This window comes from Balaenoptera borealis, assembly GCF_965194805.1.
Source record: "Balaenoptera borealis genome assembly, chromosome: 14".
NCBI lineage: Eukaryota > Metazoa > Chordata > Mammalia > Artiodactyla > Balaenopteridae > Balaenoptera > Balaenoptera borealis.
In genome coordinates, this window is record NC_138875.1 from 45,019,565 (window position 1) to 45,042,970 (window position 23,406).

Consider the following 23,406-nt stretch of genomic DNA (forward strand, 5'->3'; position numbering starts at 1 on the left):
GGAACAGGCCCTTTCTGACTGAAAGAAACTGGGGAATAAGATGGAGGGGAAAAGGACATAAACCATTTTATTTTCTTTTGCCCGTGCTGTGAGGCATGTGGGATCTTAGTTCCCTGACTAGGGATCGAACCCGTGCCCCCTGCAGTGGAAGCATGGAGTCCTAACCACTGGACAGTCAGGGAATTCCCAAGAGGGCATAAAGATAGTCACTTTTCTAAGAAGTTTGGTGATTAAAAAAAAAATAAAAAACAGAAATATGTGATGGTAGAATTAGACGTAGTGTCCAAGGAAATATTTTGGGAGAGGGAGACGGGTTTTTAAAGGAGGAGAAAGAGGAGAGTAAGAAATTTTGATTTGAAAGTAGAGAGGTTCAGAATGAAAGTCCTTGATGGAGATGTCGTGATGGGGAGAATGGGAGGGAATAAGCAGAAAGAAAAGACTTTGAAGACAGAGAGTAGGGAAGAGAGGATGGAGATGAAAATCACTTAATTGGAGAGGGAAGTTGAAGGACACTATCCTTCTAGACAAGATCTAGACCTTGTCCCTAGAATAAAGATAAGGTTATTTGGGGGCAATTAGGGGACTAGTTTGGATTCTGAAATGAGTTGGGAATATGGTCTGTAGAGATTGTGACAGAGAATCACTTAGAGATGAAGACAGCGTTGTCAAGCTGAGTACATCTCAACTCTCTTGACCTCTGCCTGTGGGTGTTGCGGTGAGTCACTTAGCCATTCTGTGCCTCAGTTTCCTCATCTGTATATGAGACTAAAGCCCTTTCCAATTAAGACATTCTAAGAAAGCAGTGCATAATTCACTTAAAGCGCATCCTCAATGGGTCTTCCCTGAATCATTATTTTAGGAGCCAATCCACATATTTTTTTAAAAAGCCACAAGACACAAAATTGCATGCTAATTTCAATGTCTCTCTAATTATACTCATTTTTAGTTATTTCTTTTGATTTTGAGGTTTACATTTCTTTGCATGTAATAAAAATGGTCTTGAAAGTAGTAAGTGATTTTTATAAGGAAAACCTCTCGCATTTAATAATTGTAAGGTAGTCTTCCACAGTCTCTTGACAGTTTTTTAAGCATCAAATTCTACTGTGTTTAGCTGTTTTATACATCACAAGGATGAACCTGAGATAAAGCTAAAATATAATAATTTGCTTCTTTTAAAAAACCTCCTGTTTTGTCTTTCCTTTGTATTACTTGGACAATAGCTATCAGTCTGGAGTTGACAACACCTTGATAGCTCATTCCTCATATTTGTTCATTGGTTTATTTATTTATTTGACAAATACATATCAAATGTATATCCATACTTGGGTGTGGACCCAAGGCTGGATTAAGACTTTCAAAGGGGGCTTCCCTGGTGGCGCAGTGGTTGAGAATCTGCCTGCTAATGCAGGAGACATGGGTTCGGGTCCTGGTCTGGGAAGATCCCACATGCCGCGGAGTAACTGGGACCGTGAGCCACAACCACTGAGCCTGCGCGTCTGGAGCCTGTGCTCCGCAACAAGAGAGGCCGCGATAGTGAGAGGCCCGCGCACCGCGATGAAGAGTGGCCCCCGCTTTCCACAACTAGAGAAAGCCCTCGCACAGAAACGAAGACCCAGCACAGCCTAAATAAATAAATAAATAAATAAAAAATAAAAAAGGCTTTCAAAGGGCTTAAGCCCTAAAACTATTACGGTAAGCCTTAGATTAAATGTAAATGTAATAGTGCATCATAAAAATACATGTTAGGGAAATTCAGTGTGATTATTTTCATGTTTAATACCCTGATGATTTTTTTGGCGTGTGCAGGGGGAGAAAAAGACAAACTATCCGGGCTTCCCTGGTGGCTCAGTGGTTGAGAATTCGCCTGCCAATGCAGCGGACAAGGGTTCGATCCCTGGTCCGGGAAGATCCCACATGCCACGGAGCAACTAAGCCCGTGTGCCACAACTACTGAGCCCATGTGCTGTAACTACTGAAGCCCACGTGCCTAGAGCCCGTGCTCCACAACGAGAGAAGCCACTGCAATGAGAAGCCCGCGCACCGCAACGAAGAGTAGCCCCTGCTCACCGCAACTAGAGAAAGCCCACGCGCAACAACGAAGACCCAACACAGCCAAAAATAAATAAATAAAAATAATAAATAAATTTATTTAAAAAAAAAAAAAGACAAAACTATCCAAAAATTCCCTTTTGATGCCTCTGCTTTGTGAATTAGACATCTACGGAGCAACCTTGCACTGGTGCAAGGCACTGTGAAGGATACAAATGTGAATCAGAAGAGAACTTGCCCTCCAATAACTTACAGTCAAGTCGTTTTATGAGCAGCAGGCAGCCATTCATTTCTGAAGATGTGGTTTTTCCTTAGACAAGGTTGTGCCCTGTGCTCATGGACCAACTGAGAATATGGATCAGCAACCAGTGGCATTCAAACCACTTTGACTTGCCTAAGTCCATTAAAGGACCTGGCATGCCAAGCATAGCCAGCAAGGGTGACATGACCCAGTGTTCTGTAAGGATGTTCCCTCACTGAGGGAAGCATAGTGAGTTTAACCGCATTACTGAGCATGCATCCTGCTTCTGTGTTAGGCCATGCCTGTTAGGACACGGGGAACCTCAGCAACAGTGTCCTTGAAGAATGTGTAGTGGAGAAAAGAGTTATCAGAAATTAAGTGCTCTGGCTATAGACAGAGTGTTATTTTTCTAGATTCATGAGCCTTGTTAAGTAGGTAAATCTTGTCCTTTAGGGGCCATGCCTTCAGATTTATCCAGTTAGCATTTCCTAGTTCTTTAGGTTTTTCTATTACCTAAATCAGACACAGCAAAATGTTTTACTCTGTGGCAACTCAAACCAATTAAATGATGACAAATTTGTACTCTCTGTTTTCATAAAAGTGAAAGAACATGCTGATCTTAAATCTGCTGTGAAATTCCAAAGCTTTTAAGAGCATCATCATTTTGCTTAAATACAATGTATAAACTTAACAGGTGAACTGAAATGCTGCTTCCATTTTCTATAAAATATGTTACTGAAGTTCTAATGTCTATAATATGTTTCACTGTAATATGTGCACAAGAAAGCATAAAGAATCCTCTCTTTTGCTTCTCTTCTGTTTGGTCTGTACTAGTTTGTTAGTCCTTCTCTTGCTTTAGGCATCAGTGAACACAATCATGGAAATTTAAGATGACTGGTTCACGTTAAGTTGATGAACTATGTAATAAAGTATATATTACATTCTGTGTACTTTAGCACTGGTCCTGAGAAATACTCTAAAAACACCTGCTTTATCCTTAATAATTTCAGCTAAGTTCAAATTGTGGAGTTAGTTTATCAAGTGGTCAGAAGGGTTTTTTTTAAAAGGAAGTATTAACCATGGAAAGAAGAGAAGCTAGGCTGGTATGATGAACTGAAAAACCGATCAATCCTGGTAATAGATAAAGATAGGTTTATTTGTTCTTTGAGTGTAAGCTGCAGAAGTTGGCTTTTATAGAAAAAGACACCTTGAGATTTGTATTGATTTGAGGTGACTGATTGGACCTGGTAAAGTCGCAAGTAAGTTTTAGAAATCAATAGAACTATAAAAATTCTACTGGTTCTACTTTGCTTTCCCACAGTCACCATGCCATACCTCATACCACGGTTACAACCATTCACAGAGATTTCTTATATTTGATGCAAAGGTAACATTGTTTTCTGGTCTAGAATTCATTCTAACCACCACTCAGCCCCCTGCCAGCCACACACACACTAATCTCATGGAAACAAAAAAGAAAGAAAAATAAATGTAGCATCAATAACATTTATTTGGCTTGCAGTGTTATAACAGCTGCAAACTATCGTCTGTCCAGCCAACTTGTCTAAATAATGGAATAGTTGTGTGACAGTCTTGGTCTCTGTAAGAGCAGGTTCTTCAGCTTTATTCTCCCTGATCTAACCCATTAATTTGAACAAGGTCTAACACTTAAAGGTACATTGAGCAGACTACACAACATACTTGTAAATACATGTTTGCCCAGCTCTCAGTGGGTTTGCATTAAAGATACTACCAGCTTAAATGTCTTAAAGGTCTTCAAAATTGTCCAAATATGCTCCCTAATTTAGATTTTCACTTACCAACTTTGAGCAGAGAAGAATATAAAGACTTTACATAGATTTCTTTCTTTTTTTTTTTTTAATTGGTAAAAGCAAACATTCAGAATAAGGCTAGCAGAAAAGTAAGAAGAAGAGTTTGCTGTAGTGATGGTTAATTTTCAGAAAAAAGTATTTTAAAGCAAAAATAGATTGGATAACTCCAAAGGACATTTATCCAAATCATCTGGTAAAATCAGTAGTAAAAATAAATTGTGATTTTCTAAACCTCAGAAAGTGAAATGTTTTACAAAAAATGTTACGATAACATGAAATGAAACATCTCAAGTCTTTATAAAATAAGTTCTTTGAGAAATAATTTTCATAAGGTGTATGAGAAACTTATGATTGATTCCAAAGCAAAATATGGCAACAAACAAACAATCTACATATAAACAAACAAAAACTATCCAGACTCAGAAAATAAAGTACAAGTGCCCAGAAATCTCTCTACAAAGAAAGTTCAACGAGGATACATGATTTTGATAAAATGATATGTTGTACTGAAGACCGACTAGTTACAATTGGCTGTTTAAAGGAATTCCACAGGATGTAATCAGTTAGAAATAATCATAAAAATAGTAAAAGAAGGCATCGTATAGATTCAATGAAAGTACATAAGCATCTGAATAAACTTTAATCAACTGACACTATAATAGGCCTTAATTGGATCAAATTTATATGAAATTAAAAATAAAAGTATTTTATTATTGCATAATTAACAAGCCCTCCTATGTTCAAATGACGTACTCTGTGGTGCTCATTAATCCCTGCTGTGTCGCAAATTATGATATCGTCTGATCCTCAGGATCACGTCCATGAAATAAGGCTAATGTTTGAAGGGCAGTTTGGAACTACAGCTACAGCTTACTGATGCTCACTTATAACTAAATTCACTGGTTATGGCCTCTCAATTAAAAGTGAATTCAAGCTAACCAGCATATGTTGAATCAAAGATCTACCTTGTTATAGAAACACAACAATCCAGTTCAAAAATTAAGCAAGTAGAGACACATATGCACCACAGCACTACATCTTGCCAAACTGGAGGACAATTTACCTGACACTCGCCTCTTTGGATTATATTAACCTTATTGTGAGAGAGACTACGATTTTCAATTTTTCAACATAAGTGAAATTGAGGCAACACACTGGTGTTGCCCTTAGAATTATCTCTAAAGAGAAGACGAGTAACATGTAGGGGGGCAATGATAAAGCATTCTGTTACATTTCTCTGATCATCAAATGTACAACTTTTATGTCACAGTCATTACTGACTTTCCAGTAGTAAGAACCAGTATCATAATAATTATACTTACTCCTTAATTATAGCCATTCCTTCACCTACTATGTCATTTATAAATCTCCTGTACTGCCGTTCTTTTTGAAATTAAAAAATGTTGTTTTAAATGAAGTTACAGTTTAGCAGTGTGGGGCTTCTGATATTAGTGATATGGACCCCCAACCACATATGGAACTGCTGAGATTGTTTGGATGGTGAAGCCAGGCACAAACAGCTATGATTTTAATTTGTATGGATCCTAATTTTATGTTTTAAAAATTAGAGTGAATCTACTAGCAAAGATATAAAAAGTATGGGAAAATGTCTAGGTTAAAAATCAAGCTACACCTGTGAGATTAGTTTTCAAAGCCCACCTGCAAAAGAGAATTTGAACAACAAAATGCTATTAAGTAGTGATATGACTTTCCCAAATTCAGTGTTTTCCTGGCATGACTTAGCAATGACTTCGATGTCAGAGATGTGATATGATGAGTTAATGTGATGCATTAATATGATCTTGAGTCTTCAATTAAGGAGAGAAACACTATTTAAAAATCTAATTTATAAAATCACCTTATCATTAACATAAACCTTTAACGGGTTTAGGTTGGAAGTAACATAAAAAAACATTGTCTTAAAAGTCCTCACTTGTTTACAATGAAATGATGGTGGAAAGTTTTTAACAGGATCCACTTACCAGGAAAATGAACAGCACTGCAGCTGTTCTGAAGAAGGGCCAGTTCATTGCTGCTGGGTTCTCTTACAACCAAGACCAAGGGAGTTTTGTTTGTTCTTCTCTGTTCTTTTTCCTCCCCCCACTCAGCTGGTGTCTGCTTAAAATAATTTCTCAGTAGATGTTCTTATGTGCAGGCTTTGAGGTGTTTCTTTCTTCTCTGGGAGCAGGTCTGAAGGTGCGGATAACCTGTCTAGATCCCCACCCTAAAAACTTGGGCTGGTCTCATTGCAGTGCTTAACAAGATCATCATCGCTCGCAGGTAAAAGCTTGGGGACACACCCTCTTCTAGCCGAAAGGCAGCTCTTTGTGAGGCATGGAAGATTCATTCCTTTATTGAAGGTTTCCAGTGGCAGGCATTTATTTTTTTTTTTTATTTTTTTATTTTTTTTATTAACCCATTAACTTTTAATTAATTAATTTATTTATTTATTTTATTTTTTTGGCTGTGTTGGGTCTTCGTTTTTTTTTTTTTTTTTCTGTGCGAGGGCTTTCTCTAGTTGTGGCAAGCGGGGGCCACTCTTCATCGCGGTGCGCGGGCCTCTCACTATCGCGGCCTCTCTTGTTGCGGAGCACGGGCTCCAGACGCGCAGGCTCAGTAATTGTGGCTCACGGGCCCAGTTGCTCCGCGGCATGTGGGATCTTCCCAGACCAGGGCTCGAACCCGTGTCCCCTGCATTAGCAGGCAGATTCTCAACCACTGCGCCACCAGGGAAGCCCGCAGGCATTTAAAATGATCAGAAATGTGGAGAGTTGTACAACTGATAGGGGCTTTTCACCCTATGCTTTATTTACAGGTTGTTTAGCTTCTTCCCATGTTAAAAAGGCAAGTGGAGTCTGGAAGTTTATATTATTCAAAGAGGATTATCTGGCCCATGCTCCTTGCCAGATCTTCAGGTCACAGTAGAAAATTATAAACTTTCCATTTCAGTGGTCGTTAGGAAACAGTCAGTCATTTTCTAAGCTATTTTTTAAGAGACAGAAAATTTGCTAATGTAAAAGTGAGGATTTTTTTTTAAAGCATTAGTTCATACAAGCAAAACTGTGATACTTATAATGTTCCTTGCATAAATCACAATTCCTTTTAAGTGACCAGCCTAAGTCTATGGAAGTCTCTGTTTTCTCTCTAAATGAATATCTTCTTTCCCCAATTATTTTTCTCTCTTTAAGTTTCTGTCCTCTTCAAATGCAGTAAAACAAAATTTAAAATATCACTAAGCCAGCTTAAAAGTAAACAATCAAAACCACCAATTAAAGTCCTGTTGACAGGCTTCCCTAGTGGCGCAGTGGTTGAGAATCTGCCTGCTAATGCAGGGGACATGGGTTCGGGTCCTGGTCTGGGAAGATCCCACATGCCGCGGAGCAACTGGGCCCGTGAGCCACAACTACTGAGCCTGCGCGTCTGGAGCCTGTGCTCCGCAACGAGAGAGGCCGCGACAGTGAGAGGCCCGCGCACCACGATGAAGAGTGGCCCCCGCTCGCCGCAACTAGAGAAAGCCCTCGCACAGAAACGAAGACCCAACATAGCCAAAAATAAATAAATTAATTAATTAATTAACAAAAATAAAAAGTCCCGTTGATAATTTTAAAAATGAGGATCAGAGCCTGAAATACTAATGGAAACACAGAAATCTGTTCTTCAGGTGAAGTGGGTTAAAAGTCAATGAGGATTCCCGAGCCCAGAGCCAAGAATCTATATAGTGAGCCAATTAGAGCACAGGGAATACACTGGAGAAAAGGTTGCCCACACATGCAAACGGGAAACTGAATGCAGCCCTGAAGTCTGTGAAAATAAATAATGACTCTCACAGGGAAGCCTTCGGAAGTGTTCTGGGGTAACCTCCTCTTCACCTGGCAATGTCTCGTATAAACATTGTGAGTGGCAGGAAGTCTATGGAGATCGAAATGGCAGTCTGGAAAAAGAGATCTATCTGATAAGATGTTGATTATGGTCAAAAGGTGTTAAAAATTGTCCCAGAAAGGAAGGATATCTCTGAGGGTCAGAGGTTCTCTAGAATGCTGTCATTTCACTGTAGGTATGTGGCAAAGAAGGTTACTCCACACTGACTTGAAATTTCATGCTATTCATCATGGAGTTTAGAGGGAAGGAGATAGGCTCCCTGTATTTACTTGCTGTGCATAAGAATTGGTTGACGTGAATAAATAAAATAAAAGGAGATGATCAGGCCAAATTTCTTATTCATCAAGTAAGATAGAACGTAAGTATCGACCGATGACTTAGTCTGAGCAATGTATTAGTAGTAGGCCTGTCTGACCATGAATGACTAAAGACTCACTGGGCGCTGGAGGTGAGAGGACTTGCTCCTGCAAGCTTTCCAGGGGCCAGTGAATGTTTTATCCACCCTGAATTCTGGGCATGTTGCTAAGATGTACACAGGGCCTCTTCATGCATGGAATGACTCTTCCCCACACCCAGTTCTGACTCCACCCCTAACTCAAGGCCTTGTTCCACAGTACCAACCAACTAAAGCATCCTAAGGCAGCAAGGTCTCCAGCAGCTTTCTGGGGAGGAGGTGTGGCAGAACTCCGATGCTGCAGAACAGTGGCTATGTTAATTGTCACATGAGAACTAGTGACATTAAGCAAGAAGTGGAGAAGGGAGTTTATGAATCACCATCCCTCCTCCTTCATCTCTTTCTCTGCGTTTTTCGTTCCTACTCATCTTAATGTCCTTAGAACAGTATCGTCCAATAGACAACTTCCTGAAATGTGGAAATGTTCTCTATCTGTGCATCCAGTATGGTAGCCACTAACCATATGTGGCTATTGAGCATTTGAAATGTAACTAATAGGACTAAGGAACTGAATTTTTAACTTTAAGTTAAATTTAAATAGCCACATGTGGCCAGTGGTTACCATATTGCCCAGTGCAGAGAGGTTAGAGCAACATTGCTTTTATTATCTTCTATCTTATTCTAAGCCTTAATTCCTGTTCTTTATAAATTCAGCTCCTTCTAATTAAATCTACCCTATTCTTTTTCTCAGTTGAGGGAACTCTAGCTTTCTGCTTTTCCAGTCAGCACATTTGATTCCTTTTCCTTTATGCATTTCTATCATCTCAGTTGCCAAGTCCCTTATTTTTGACTACTTGCTGATCCTATTTCTTAATGCCAATGAATTGAGAAACTTTAAAACATAGGTAGGCAACAGCACACACCTCTCTCATTTCTATGGTCATGTTTTCTCAGGTATTTCTTCCAGGCCCTTTATCTGTAACCTCACACCCCACCGTGGCATAAGTGCTGTATAAGGTTGCTCCTTCTCTCTGGTCTCACTGTACCCTATTTCTACTATGAACAATGTTCATTATGTGCACCTCCACTTACATACCAACAGTTCTCACTTCATGGGAATTTTATGAAATTCGGGGTGATTTTTCTGTTGTTGTTTTTTTTTTTTTTCCTGGTGTTTTCTGGTAAGCTGACAGATTTTCTCACAAGGATCAAAATTCTCCTGGGAAATAATTTTGCTCTCTCATAAGGCACTGCACACCCTAGAATGTCATCCCAAGTGTCTACATTTCTATATTTTTTCACAGCTTGGGATACTGTAATACCCTCTTGAAAGACAAAATAATCAGCATCTTTCACAAGAGGTGATGGATTCTACTGATCTAGAATTTCTTAAGCCTTATTAAAGTGACTATTCTATCTCCCTTCATTTACACAGCACCCATAGCATGGACTCATATATTCCAGAGAAAAACTTTGGAATATGTTTTTATGTTATATGTGAGCCTCTGGTGTCGTATATGTATCTAAACTACCTTAATCAGCTCTAGAAATTGTTTAAAAAATAGGTGAAAGATTTTTTAAAAATCTTAAAAGTGGAGAATTGAGATAAATGTTAAGGATAATAGGAACAGAAACTTTTGTATTTCCCTCTATATTAATGTTCCTATGAGATGTATTGATTCCAGGTCTTTTTTTTTTATAAATTTATTTATTTTGTTTATTTTTATTTTTGGCTGTGTTGGGTCTTCATTGCTGCACGTGGGCTTTCTCTAGTTGCGGCGAGCAGGGGCTACTCTTCATTGCGGTGGCTTCTCTTCTTGCTGAGCGCGGGCTGTAGGCTTGCGGGTTTCAGTAGTTGTGGCATGCGGGCTCAGTAGTTGTGGCTCGCGGGCTCTAGAGCACAGGATCAGTAGTTGTGATGCCTGGGCTTAGTTGCTCCACAGCATGTGGGATCTTCCTGGACCAGGGCTCGAACCCGTGTTCCCTGCATTGGCAGGTGGATTCTTAACCACTGTGCCACCAGGGAAGTCCCTTGATTCTAGGTCTTGCTCACATTGTTTAAAGTCAGACTATTCCTCAATGAGTCACATAAAAAAGTCTGGAGGATGGAGGCTGCTTTAGATTAAATGAGACTTCGTGTATAACAATCAAATGCAATGTCTGATACTTAATGGGATTCCTGATTTGAACAAAACCGCTACAGAAATAACTGTGGGAACTAAAAATAGAGCTACCATATGACCCAGCAATCCCACTACTGGGCATATACCCTGAGAAAACCATAATTCAAAAAGAGACATGTACCACAATGTTCATTGCAGCACTATTTACAATCGCCAGGACAGGGAAGCAACCTAAGTGTCCATCGACAGATGAATGGATAAAGAAGATGTGGCACATATATACAATGGAGTATTACTCAGCCATAAAAAGAAACGAAATTGAATTATTTGTAGCGAGGTGGATGGACCTAGAGTCTGTCACACAGAGTGAAGTAAGTCAGAAAGAGAAAAACAAATACTGTATGCTAACACACATATATAGAATCTAAAAAAAAAAAAAAGTTCTGAAGAACCGAGGGGCAGGATAGGAATAAAGATGCAAATGTAGAGAATGGACTTGAGGACATGGAGAGGGGCAAGGGTAAGCTGGAGTGAAGTGAGAGAGTGGCATGTACGTATATACACTACCAAATGTAAGATAGATAGCTAGTGGGAAGCAGCCGCATAGCACAGGGAGATCAGCTCGGTGCTTTGTGACCACCTAGAGGGGTGGGATAGGGAGGGTGGGAGGGAGGGAGACACAAGAGGGAAGAGATATGGGGATATATGTATATTGCATAAAACCCTGACAAATATTGGGGAGATTAACCATTTAGGAAGATATAGATAAATTACTTTTTTGCAATGAATTTACTTTTCTCATTAATTTACATAAAGTTGTTAATGTTTCAAATAAATGTTATTGACCCTGATAAATAATATGGTCTTCAAGTATGAATGCAGGAAAAAATGGATGCAGCAAAAATTTTTTCTTTATTACAAAACTGGAAAGATGCTTAGATTTCCTCAAAGTTGCTCTTTGACCTGATACTTGAATTACCCTCTTAAACCACATGTCTGATGCAAAAATGTTAAATAGTTTTAAACTTTCCAAAGTTCAAAAATTAATAAATTTATTGAAATAATCACTAGTAATATTGTTTTAGGACTTCCCTGGTGGTGCAGTGGTTAAGAATCCTCCTGCCAATGCAGGGGACATGGGTTCAAGCCCTGGTCCAGGAAGATCCCACATGCCGAGGAGCAACTAAGCCCACGCACCACAACTACTGAGCCCGCAAGCCACAACTACTTAGCCCGTGTGCCTAGAGCCCGTGCTCTGCAGCAAGAGAAGCCACAGCAATGAGAAGGCCGTGCACTGCAAGGAAGAGTAGCCCCGCTCACCACAACCAGAGAAAGCCCATGTGCAGCAACGAAGACCCAATGCAGCCAGGAGAAAATAAATATATTGTTTTATATTTACAATTAGTAATAGAATATAAGCACTGAAAATAAAAACTGAATATAAAATAAATTCTGGTAGTGTGATTATCTGCCATATGCATTTTACTGCAATAGAGGTAGCAAACCAAAAGACTTTCAAAGTTAATGAAAGTACTTGAAAACCTCCTTAACTCTTAAATTTAAAGTGTATTTTAAATGAAACATTCACTACTTTTGCACGCATTATGAAATGAATCGTTCACCATCTTTTAAGACATCTTTCCTTTTAGGGATCTTATATATAGTTTATTTAACTGTCTTTGTGTTTTATTTTATTTTATTTATTTATGCTTCATTATTTATCTATTTTTTATTGAGATATAATTGACATATAATATTATGTTGGTTTCAGGTGTACAACATGATTCAATATTTGTATATATCAAGAAGTGATCACCACAATAAGTTTAATTAACATCCATCATTCTTTTTTATTGCTGAATAATATTCCATTATATGGTATACCACATTGTGTTTATCTATTCATCAGTTGATGAACAGTGGGTTGCTTCAACTTTTTTGACTATTATGAATAATGCTTCTATGAATAGCTGTATACAAGATTTTTTTTGTTTTTTTTGTTTTAGTTTATTTAATTGTCTTTGAATTTCAGGATGTTGTGGCACTTAAAATTAAAGATTATCAAAACTTGCTGAAAGATAAGTGGATGCTTCAGTAGTCTGGGTTATGTCTAGAACCAGCCAATACTTGATAGCAATGAACAAATGAGTAGATTGTGACAGTTTATCCACCTTTTCAACTTAACTGCATAGATACTGAATTAAGAGCTTGTTGCTTACTAGGGGCTATTAATACATCAAGATGGTATTTGCAGAATCTAGCCAGGTAATGACCTTCCTGAACTTTGACAGTTGATAAATTGTGAGGTTGATACACACTAGAGTTTCCCAGACCCCCACCTGAAAGTAGTATCGGGACAAAGTGGTGATGTAAGGTCATCGAATTCTCTAGGTTGGGGTGAATATTTGATTTAAATAGTACTTTGATTTCAAAATAATTTTGAAATTAGAGACACTACTAGAACCTGAATGGACTTTCTTTTACTGCTTAACTCCATATTTGTCCCTTCAGAGATACCTCCCAGCTCTGACCATAACCGTAAATGTGATCTCACACTCAGCCCGTGTAGATGCACATGTTGAACTGGAATCACACTTGTGGATTTGACCATTATCCCATGTCCACTGCTGTCTTTTAGCTTACCACCTGCCACAGGTGCTTTGTATTAATATTATTTTGCTAAATTAATAAGTCTAATAAATTTATGTTCTCAGCAAGAACCTGTTAAACTTTTTTTGCTGGTGGGTGTGACCAATTAGTATCACTTCACAGACATACTCGTTATTCTCGGTACCAACTTAAATTACTCACATAGAACTTAGTTTTGAAGACAAAGTATTTCAAATACTTCAAAGGCATGGAAACATACAGAAGACAAACCGAATTTTAAAAGTCCTATTTAAAATTTTATGATATTGAACATGAGTTTTCCTTGGCAATATTCGAGGAAAATTGTGGTTATTTTTTAAGCCCTCCTACCACTCTTTTTTTTTTTTTTTTAATCTTAGAGCACAACTTTTTTTTTTTTTTTAATTTATTTATTATTTATTTTTGGCTGTGTTGGGTCTTCGTTTCTGTGCGAGGGCTTTCTCCAGTTGCGGCAAGCGGGGGCCACTCTTCATCGCGGTGCACGGGCCTCTCACTATCGCGGCCTCTCTTGTTGCAGAGCACAGGCTCCAGACGCGGAGGCTCAGTAATTGTGGCTCACGGGCCCAGTTGCTCCGCGGCATGTGGGATCTTCCCAGACCAGGGCTCGAACCCGTGTCCCCTGCATTGGCAGGAAGATTTTCAACCACTGCGCCACCAGGGAAGCTCTCTACCGCTCATTTTTAAGTAAGTCATACCTTGAGCAAGGTTGACATATTTCTGGGTGGCAGAGTTCTTTTCCACGAAGTGGAAATGTTATGTTACATTAAACGAAATGAGGCTCCTTCTAGTTCTAACAGTTTGTGATTCTAGGAAATAAATATTTTTATAATTACATTTTGTTGTAAATTTAAGAGAAAGGGAACTTTGGAATTGCATTAGGTGAAGCTGCAAGGTTAATTCTCATCATAATGCATAATTCCCTGATGATTTTTTGTGTGGTAAACTTTTCTATCTTATGTGATTATAAATTATTACTTTTCTATACGTGAGTGCTTAGCATACAATATGAACTCAATATATTTTTGGAATAATCAAATTTTTGCGAACAACCATGATTATTGCCTGGTCTACCCCTTCAGTTCACAAAAGACACGCGAGGGCCTGAGATGGCAAAACAGACTTGTCCAAGGTCAGCTCATGTCTTTGACGCCTTTAGTGCTTTTCTTTCTGCACTGGCGTAGACTCTCAATGTAAGTTTTCATAAATTTAGCCATTTTTATTAAGACAGAAAAAAATACCACTGAGATATAAGATTGAAATTATTACAACCTATCATGACAATCAGGATGATGGATAAAGATACTACTCAGGCATTCCTAGAATTAAAGGAACCAAAAGAGTTATATTATCTTCACAATTATAAAAAGAATGAAAATTTTAGCTAATAATTGATAAAAATTGTTATTGATAAAATAACAATAAAACTTTGTTATTGGTTTTTTTCTGTTAAGTGAAAGAAGTTGGTCTTTGTTAAGTTTTCCAAGGCTTATAATTTTAAGATTGCCTGGACACTAGCACATAGTTATGGTTTTGTAAAGGTGGGTTTTTAAATTTGTTTTTCAATTGAGAATGATGGCATTAACGTAAATGTTTTCCCCTTTTTGTTTAAAAGAATAATAGAAAGATGCACTAGTAAATTACTGTTTAAAGTCTTTTGCATTCTATTCATAATATCAATCAGTCCCGAGATCTAGAAATGGAATTTATTAAAAGTGCTTTAGTTTTAACTAGAAACATCATATTATTTATTAACATCAATTTATTGCATTATGAACTTCACCCTGCAGGGAGTAAGATTATTGTAAAGTAAGTGGATGGAACCAGAATCACATTGATGTTAACCTATAAAAACCTTTAAATTATCCATCAACAACAATACACTTTGTTTTGTGAACATAACCCTACGTAGTGACTTAAAGTTACACATGTCTAATGTAGGAGGGCAGGGCACTTGTCCCAGGGTGTGGCATCCTGGTTTCAAATCTTAGTCTGATCATTTCCAATCCCTGTGACCCTGGGAAAGTTAGTTCACTTCCATGTGTCTCAGTTTCCTTATTGGTAAAGTAGGGCTAACACCAGTGTCTACCTCATAGTGTTAGAAGAATTTCATGATTTAATATACATGCCAAGCACAGAGTAAGTACTGAATAAGTGTCAGTTATCATCATTATAACACAGATATGTACAGAATATAATAAAGAGTACACACCCGCCATGTAAGTTTCCAGTTTTTTAAAAATGTGTGATTGAATTGATGTAAGTTAATTCTGTGCATGATGATAGACTTGGTATACCCTGTTATTTCCTCTGGTGTATTTTATTAATTTATATATTCTTCAGTATATATGTGTATGTACTGGATCAGTATATAAAATATTTTTTGTGATGGGGTATGCTTGAAGGATTGAAAGTGGCTGTCTAGAGCATCTGAATTCCTCCTCAACTGCTGAAATTTACTTGGGTGCTAAGGTTTTTTTCCCCATCTAGTGAACAAATGAGCAGTAAAATTGGCTCTTGGGATGGGGAGTGGTGAAGATACTGGTGTAAGTAGCTTGGGAGAGCAGGGATCGCATCCAGGCGTAGACTGGGCGGGGGACAGAGGCAGTGGGTGGAGAGGTATAGCTGGGTGGAGGAGGAGAAGCCCAGAGCATGCAAAAACCTGTGCTCACACTCTGGGTTGGGCTGTAGGAGGGGTGGAGAGGCTCTGCTGAGATTAAACATGTTCGGTTCTTGAAAGGAGGCAGTTTGAGAGAAGGGAGAAAAAAAACGTTTATGTAAGCTAACGCTTGCATGGCGTGAGATGTGGTTCTGAGGGGGCTAGCACTCTTGCACACTTTCTGGGAAATGACAGAGGGATAGATGTGGGAGGGGTGAAGTGGTGAAAGGAGTTGAGGGAAGAGATACAGAAAGGTTGGAGTCAGTCGAGTTAACAATCCTGACACGCTAGAATCCTTATGACTCAAGATGGTGTGTTTTAGGCACTGCTTGTAAGCCAATTAAGAGCTAATTGAACGAACTTGGACCGGAGGCAGTATATAAGAACAAAAAGCTGTTGCTGCATTCATAAAGTCCAAAATTGGGTTTCTGTAGCTGATGAGGAACTTTGTCCAGTTGTAACATTCGTAGTGAATTGAAGAAGCACAAATGGCAATGATGTGCTTTACAGTACAATCTGTTCAGGGACTTTTCTGAGGAGATAGTGAACCACCCAAGAAACATGCCAAAGGTTATAGTTATACTAAAACTGATAAACGAATGGTAGAGAGGCAATAAAGAACAGACTGTGGGGAAACGGGGTGGATAAGTAGTTCTGGTTCTTTTCATTGTAATTGATCTTTTGTCAGACAGGGCCCCTATCTGCTAATACATGCCCTTCGATCGCAAATAGACCACCCTCCGAACCCCCAAGCATTTCCGAGATTTCTTGGAGGATTTCATCAAAGTGTTCATGAGCATATCTAGTGATGCCAAGTGCACCACTGCCCTTGCCCAGACAGTGCCTCCTCTCCCACTGAAAAGAATTGGATCCCATGATGCAATGGTCTGGGGAGAGGAAAAGAGAATGTCGCCCTCTTTTATTATGGAAGGACATCAAATTAATAATGCGTTGTAGCATCTTTCAGTGGTGAAAGTTTCTGTACCGCTGTCTCCCTAAATCTCAGGCATGGGCAGGGCAGGAAGAACTCTGAGTGACACATACTGTCCTGTTCTCAAGTGTGCTTCACTCTCCCAGGACAAGGCTTTGCTCCTGGGCCATGCTATGCTTGTCTGCTTCCAGTACATGAAGTCTCTGTCTCTCCTCCTGACCTCATGTTGATTATCACTGTATCTTTTGTAAATGACTCCACTTGGTTATTTTTTAAACGTTTCAAAGGATGCTAAAGGGAGATAAATAAAATGATATGTTTTTTTCATTTTAGAGCTTTTAAAGTATTTTTTCATAGAAAGCTCCTTTAGAATTTGGTAATTTCAATGAATAAATATATAACTACATTAAATGTGTTCTCCCCTTCTGTGACCCTTCCTCAAAGGCAAGGGCTGCTGACATGTGGGAGACATGAACTGAAGTACAAGGAAAGCTCCCTTCCTGCCACCCAGTTGTGTGCCTCTGGGTTCATTATGTGTGGATGGGCTCATCAGAAATTTAGGCATGCATGAGGGACTGATGAGCTACCTGGGAGAGACTCTCACCTGTGAAGAGAGACAGGAAGACAAGTTTGGTCTAGGAAACAAATCATCGGTTGTTTGAGAAGTAGAAACAATCATGAATACACCATGTTGTTCATGTATCAATCTGTCTCTTGACCTCAGTGCGTACCTGATTCCATTGGAAAAGGAGGGTTTGAATGTAAAACTGAAATGATATCTTCAGTAAAACCTATAAACACTAATTACTGGCAACACTAAAACATGGCTCCCAATAGGAAAGAAAAGTCTAATAACTCTTCTTTGCAGAACCCATTGTAGCTTCTACATTTTGAGGATTCCAGGAGGAGACTATGATGTATCACAGAAGGTGATGATAATAATGTAAAAGTGGCTTATCTCTGAGTGCTGTAGCCCCCTGGAGCAAATGTCACTGGAAGGGGCCAGCGAGGAGAGGAAGAAAATGGTAGATGTCATGGAATGTTCGGGTGGACACGTTCATGAACATGCATGAGACATCTTGGGAATTCTGGGTGTTCTAGACATAGCTGGGGTGCAGGATAGATTTTGTAGGGAAAAGAGGTTCTCTCATAACAGCTGGAAACAAGAACCAACAAAACAGGTGCAGCAAAGGTACATTCTGTACGGGTATTCAGGTACTTTAGCCTGTTAGATCAGTCATTTAAAGGGGTAAATTAGTTGAATGGGGTTCAAATAGCTTCTGTAGGTCAATAAATACCAACACATACATCTCCTATAAAGAAGAATACATACGTTGTCTGAGAAAGACAGCTCTTTATGCAAACCGTCATAGGGTCCTGATGTAACAGAGCTAGTGTTGGAAACTGCACCAAAATTCTTCTGGGTTGTCCGCAGTCCCATCCTGAGGAAAATGAATTGAGAGTGACAACTGGGGATCTTAACCATTAGTATAATACCCAATGAGTTGCCTAGACAGCCCCTGTACGTGTGCTTCCACGAGGTTGCATTTCTATAAACCAGTGAGCAGGGCAGGTCACTGGCTAGAAGAGTATTATTCTTTACTTGGCATCTCAAGTCTTCATATCTGACCCAAATCTTCCTCTCTTCCCTCATCACTTCCAGCTTCCAGCATGTTCTCCACTGAACTACATATCCTTTCTCCAAATGCTAAGCCCTTTCATTCCTCTATGGCAGTGCTCATGTAGTTTCATCCTGTTGGGATGTCTTTCCCCCAGCCCTCGCCTCATTTCTCAGTCTGACAAATTATTTCTTATTTTTTTAAATGCATCTCAAATGGCTTCTCGTCTTTGCAACCTTCCTTGACTCCCTAGGAAGAACTAGTGTGTTCTAATATCATTTCTATTATAATACAGGTGTATCTCGGCGTTCGGTTACAGACTACTGCAATAAAGCAAATACAATAAAGCAATTCAAGGAATTTTTTGGTTGCGTGGTGCATAAAAGAGTTATCACTATAGAGATACTGTAGTTTATTAAGTGTGCAAGAGCATTATGTCTGAAAAAGCAATGTACTTACTTTAATGAAAAAATACTAAAATTTACTAACTGTCATCTGAGGCTTCATTGAGTCAGAATCTTTTTTTCTGGTGGAGGGTCTTGCCTCAGTGTTGATGCTCAGGGTGATTGCTCAGGGTGGTAGTTGCTGAAGGTTGGGGTGGCCGTGGCAATTTCTTAAAATAAGAGAACAAATGAAGTTTGCCTCATCGACTGACTCTTCCTTTCATGAACGATTTCTCTGTAGCATGCAATGTTATTTGAAGTCATTTTGCCTACAGTAGAACTTCTTTCAAAATTGCAGTCAATCTTCTCAAACCCTGACACTGCTTTAACAACTAAGTTTATGGAATATTCTAAATCCTTTGTTGGCATTTCAGCAATCTTCACAGCATCTTCACAAGGAGTAGATTCCATTTCAGGGTACCAATTTCTTTGCTCATCCATAAAAAGCAACTTTTCATCCATTAAAGTTTTGCCATGAGATTACAGCAATTCAGCCACACCTTCAGGCTCCACTTCTAATTCTCACCACATCTGCAGTTACTTCCTGCAGTGAAGTCTTGAACCTCTCAAAGCCATTCATGAGAGTTGGAATCAACTTCTTCCAATCTCCTGTTAATGCTGATATTTTGACCTCTTCCCATGAATCATGAATGTTCTTAATGACATCTAGAATAATGAATCCTTTTCAGAATGTTTTCCATTGACTTTGTCCAGATCCATTAGAGGAACCACTATCTATGGCAGCCTTATGAAATGTATTTCTTCAATAATAAGACTTGAAAGTTGAAATTACTCTTTTATCCTTGGGCTGTAGAATGAATGTTGTTTTAGTAGGCATGAGAACAACATTAATCTCATGTCACATCTCCGTCTGAGCTCTTAAGTGATCAGGTGCATCGTCAATGAGCAGTAATATGTTGAAAGGAATCCTTTTTTCTGAGCAATAGGTCTCAACAGTGGGCTTATCATATTCAGTAAAGTGTTGTAAACAGATGTGCTGTCATTCAGGCTTTGTTGTTGCATTATACAGCACAGGCAGAGAGAATTTAGCATAATTTTTAAAGGCCCTAAGATTTTCAGAATGGTAAATGAGCATTGGCTTCATCTTCAAGTCACCAACTGCTTTAGCTCCTAGCAAGACAGTCATCCTGTCCTTTGAAGCTTGGAAGCCAGGCATTGACATCTCCTCTCTAGCTTTGAAAGTCCTAAATGGCATCTTCTTCCAATATAAGGCTGTTTCATCTACATTAAAAATCTGTTGTTTAGTGTAGCCACCTTCATTCATTATCTTAGCTAGATCTTCTGGATAACTTGCTGCAGGTTCTACATTAGCACTTGCTTCTTTACCTTGTACTTTGATGTTATGGAGAAGGTTTCTTTCCTTAAACTTCAAGAACCAACTTCTGTTAGCTTCATATTCTTCTCCTGCAGCTTCCTCACCTTTCTCAGCCTTCATAGAACTGAGGAGAGTTAGGGCCTTGCCCTGGATCAGGCTTTGACTTGAGGGAATGTTATGACTGGTTCGATCTTCTAGCCAGACCACTTAAATTTTCTTCATATTAGCGACAAGGCTGTTTCACTTTCTTATCACTTGTGTGTTCACTGGACTGGCACTTTTAATTTCCTTCAAGAACTTTTCCTTTGCATTCACAGCTTGGCTAACTGTTTGGTGCAAGAAGCCTTAGCTTTTGGCCTGTCTCAGCTTTTGATTTGACATTCCTTCCTCACCAAGCTTATTTCTAGCTTTTGATTTAAAGTGAGAGACATGAGACTCTTCCTTTAACTTGAAGAGTTAGGGGCCATTGTAGGGTTATTAATTCGTCTAATTTCAATATTGTTGTGTCTCAGGGAATAGGGAGGCCTAAGGAGAGGGACAGAAACAGAAAACGGCAGTTGGTGGAGCAGTCAAACCACACACAACTTTTATCAATTAAGTTCGTCATCTTATATGGGCGTGGTTCATGGTGCCCCAAAACAATTACAATAGTAACATCAAAGATCACTCAACACAGATCACTGTAACAAATATCATAATAGTAATGAAAAAGTTTGAAATATTGTGAAAATTACCAAATGTGACACAGAGACATGGTGAGAAAATGCTGTTGGAAAAATGGCGCCCATATGCTTGTTTGACTCGGGGTTGCCAAAAACTGCAACTGTGTAGAAAATGCAGTATCTGCGAAGTATAATAGTGAAGTGCAATAAAATGAGGCACGCCTGTACCTATCACATTCTGCTATGTAATTTCCTGTTAATCTGTCTGCTTCCACACTAGACTGTTAACTCATAAGAGCAGGGTCTGAAGAGAAGGGGTTGACTAAGTTGGAGGAAAGTAATATAATATCCAAAAATGCCATGTTTACTTTAAAGAAATAGGTCACCTAGGATGGACCTCGAGTCTGTCATACAGAGTGAAGTCAGTCAGAAAGAGAAAAACAAATACCGTATGCTAACACATATATATGGAATCTATTAAAAAAAAAAAAGGTTCTGAAGAACCTAGGGGCAGGACAGGAATAAAGATGCAGACAACCAAATATAAAATAGATAGCTAGTGGGAAGCAGCTGCAAAGCACAGGGAGATCAGCTCAGTGCTTTGTGACCACCTAGAGGGGTGGGATAGGGAGGGTGGGAGGGAGACACAAGAGGGAGGGGATATGGGGATATATGTATACGTATAGCTGATTCACTTTGTTATACAGCAGCAACTAACACAACATTGTAAAGCAATATACTCCAATAAAGATGTTTAAAAAATAAAATAAAAAGCATAAATTTTGGATAATTAAAGTAGAGCCAGGAAATCTTGCAACTGTAAGGACCTTTGATGTCACTAGATCAAGTCCTACTCTCTCATCTTCTAGAAGAAGCAGACCCAGAGAAGTGAAATAACTGACTCATTTTCTCCCTAAAATTTGAGAGAATACCAGGCTTCCTCTCTTTCAAGTGCTCTATACATTATACAAAAGAACGATTGAGAAGAAAGTTACCCCCAGGAGATGACGTGTGGCTAGACACTTAACTTGTTAAAAAAATGCTTAAACAAATTCATTAATAACAATTTAATAATGAGGTTTTTTTGTTTTTCAGGCAAACCACCTCTGTCTGTAAGCCCCTAAGCTTTGAAGCTGATGTCATAAAGATCAATACTTTATTCTATCAACATGGCCTTTCATAACATTCCCAAAGAGTGAACACTAGACTGGCAATGTTTTGAACAGTCATTAGACATCACTATGTAAGGTATGAGGATACCATTCTCCCGAGAATGTGACATATATCATGCAAGCACTTGACATAAGTTATTTTGGTAAGTTATCTCAGTTGAACTCTGAGTAACACCACTAGGTTTAACCAAAGAGATTTAAATTGCAGGATTTAAGCTCCATGAGAACAGGAAACTTGTGTTCTTTTTGAACTATTTTATACGCAGCATCCAAACCAGAATTGGCATAAAATGGATACTCAATACATATTTCCTGAAGTGACGCAGCTGGTATTCAAGCCAAATTCCAAGCGGCTATAAAGCCCTTGTTGATTCCAGGATGCCCTATTGACTCTCAGGCTCTAGCGTGAAGAGAGATAACTGACTATGGGGCAAAAGAAGTTGGGCTCCAGCTGCTGTCTCTGAGAAGATCTCTTGTAAAATCTTAACAGGGAAAACCAGTATGTACCTTTAGTCAAGTAAACAGAAATTTATCATCAAATCCTGCTGCCAAGGCATCATACTCTACAACACATGAATAGACCAAAAATATCAAAACTCTACCACCCTGCCACTTTGATAGATAATGATATTAATGTGGCATCAAGGTAAAAATCATGCTAGATTCAAGGTTGCATTTTCTTAGTTCTTATTAGCTCTGAAATTTGGACATATTCAGTTCTTTGACACAACTGGATCATAGTTACACTAAAGTAGCAAATAAGATCCTTGTATATCTTCCAGAATAATCTAGCTGTTTCTTTTTGGCGACAAGAAAAGGCCACAGGAAAGGGTCACATGTCCTTTTGAAGCACAAACGGCACTACTATGGAATGGTATATGAAGCTGGTAGATAACTACTCTAGGTTTTATTGTATATAGAACCATAGGGTTTCATAGTACAGTAGAAATAATCGATAAGGAGGTCAGGGAGAGATTATACTAGTGAACAAATAATCTACCATTAAAATCATATGGTTATCAGAGGCCAGGTATATTTGTCATTGAATAAAGAGCTCAAGTTTATTGTTTCTTCTTCTAGGAAATATTTGTTTCTAGTTCTTGGAATAATATCAGAAATCAAGTAGCAATTCCATGATAAATATGGAAGAGTACTTGGAGAATTTCATTGTGATTATTCTTCTACTCTCAGACTGTACAGACTTTATTGAAGTGCTGAGTTTCATTTGGATATATAACATGTAAGCTTCTAGGAATATGGAGAAAATCTGGAGGAGAATCATAAAAAATTATTCATGTTGGAAAGTAGGCTTAATGTAATGAACTGTATTTATTCAGTCTAGAAAGCTAGAGCTTGAGGAAGGGTAGTTATTTTCATGTCTATTCATTCAGCAAACAGTTGTCATTTCCTACCATCTGCT

The 23,406-nt window shown here is 38.7% G+C and overlaps 1 protein-coding gene across 13 annotated transcripts in view; it reads right to left on the minus strand.

Moving 5' to 3' along the window:
• The window catches only part of DSG1 (desmoglein 1), a 125,563-nt gene that overhangs the window by 58,977 nt on the left and 43,180 nt on the right, over nucleotides 1–23,406 (minus strand). For 9 of the 13 annotated variants that reach the window (XM_082354191.1, XM_082354197.1, XM_082354199.1 and 6 more), the window contains 2 exons: nucleotides 18,088–18,196; nucleotides 17,359–17,485 (listed from right to left, as the gene is read on the minus strand). In XM_082354191.1, the coding sequence (XP_082210317.1) occupies nucleotides 17,359–17,485; nucleotides 18,088–18,196 (236 nt within the window). Of the gene's footprint in view, nucleotides 1–6,104; nucleotides 6,312–17,358; nucleotides 17,486–18,087; nucleotides 18,197–18,862; nucleotides 20,678–23,406 lie in introns of those variants that run through there. The other 4 variants (XM_082354200.1, XM_082354189.1, XM_082354198.1 and 1 more) reach the window with 3 other exon arrangements.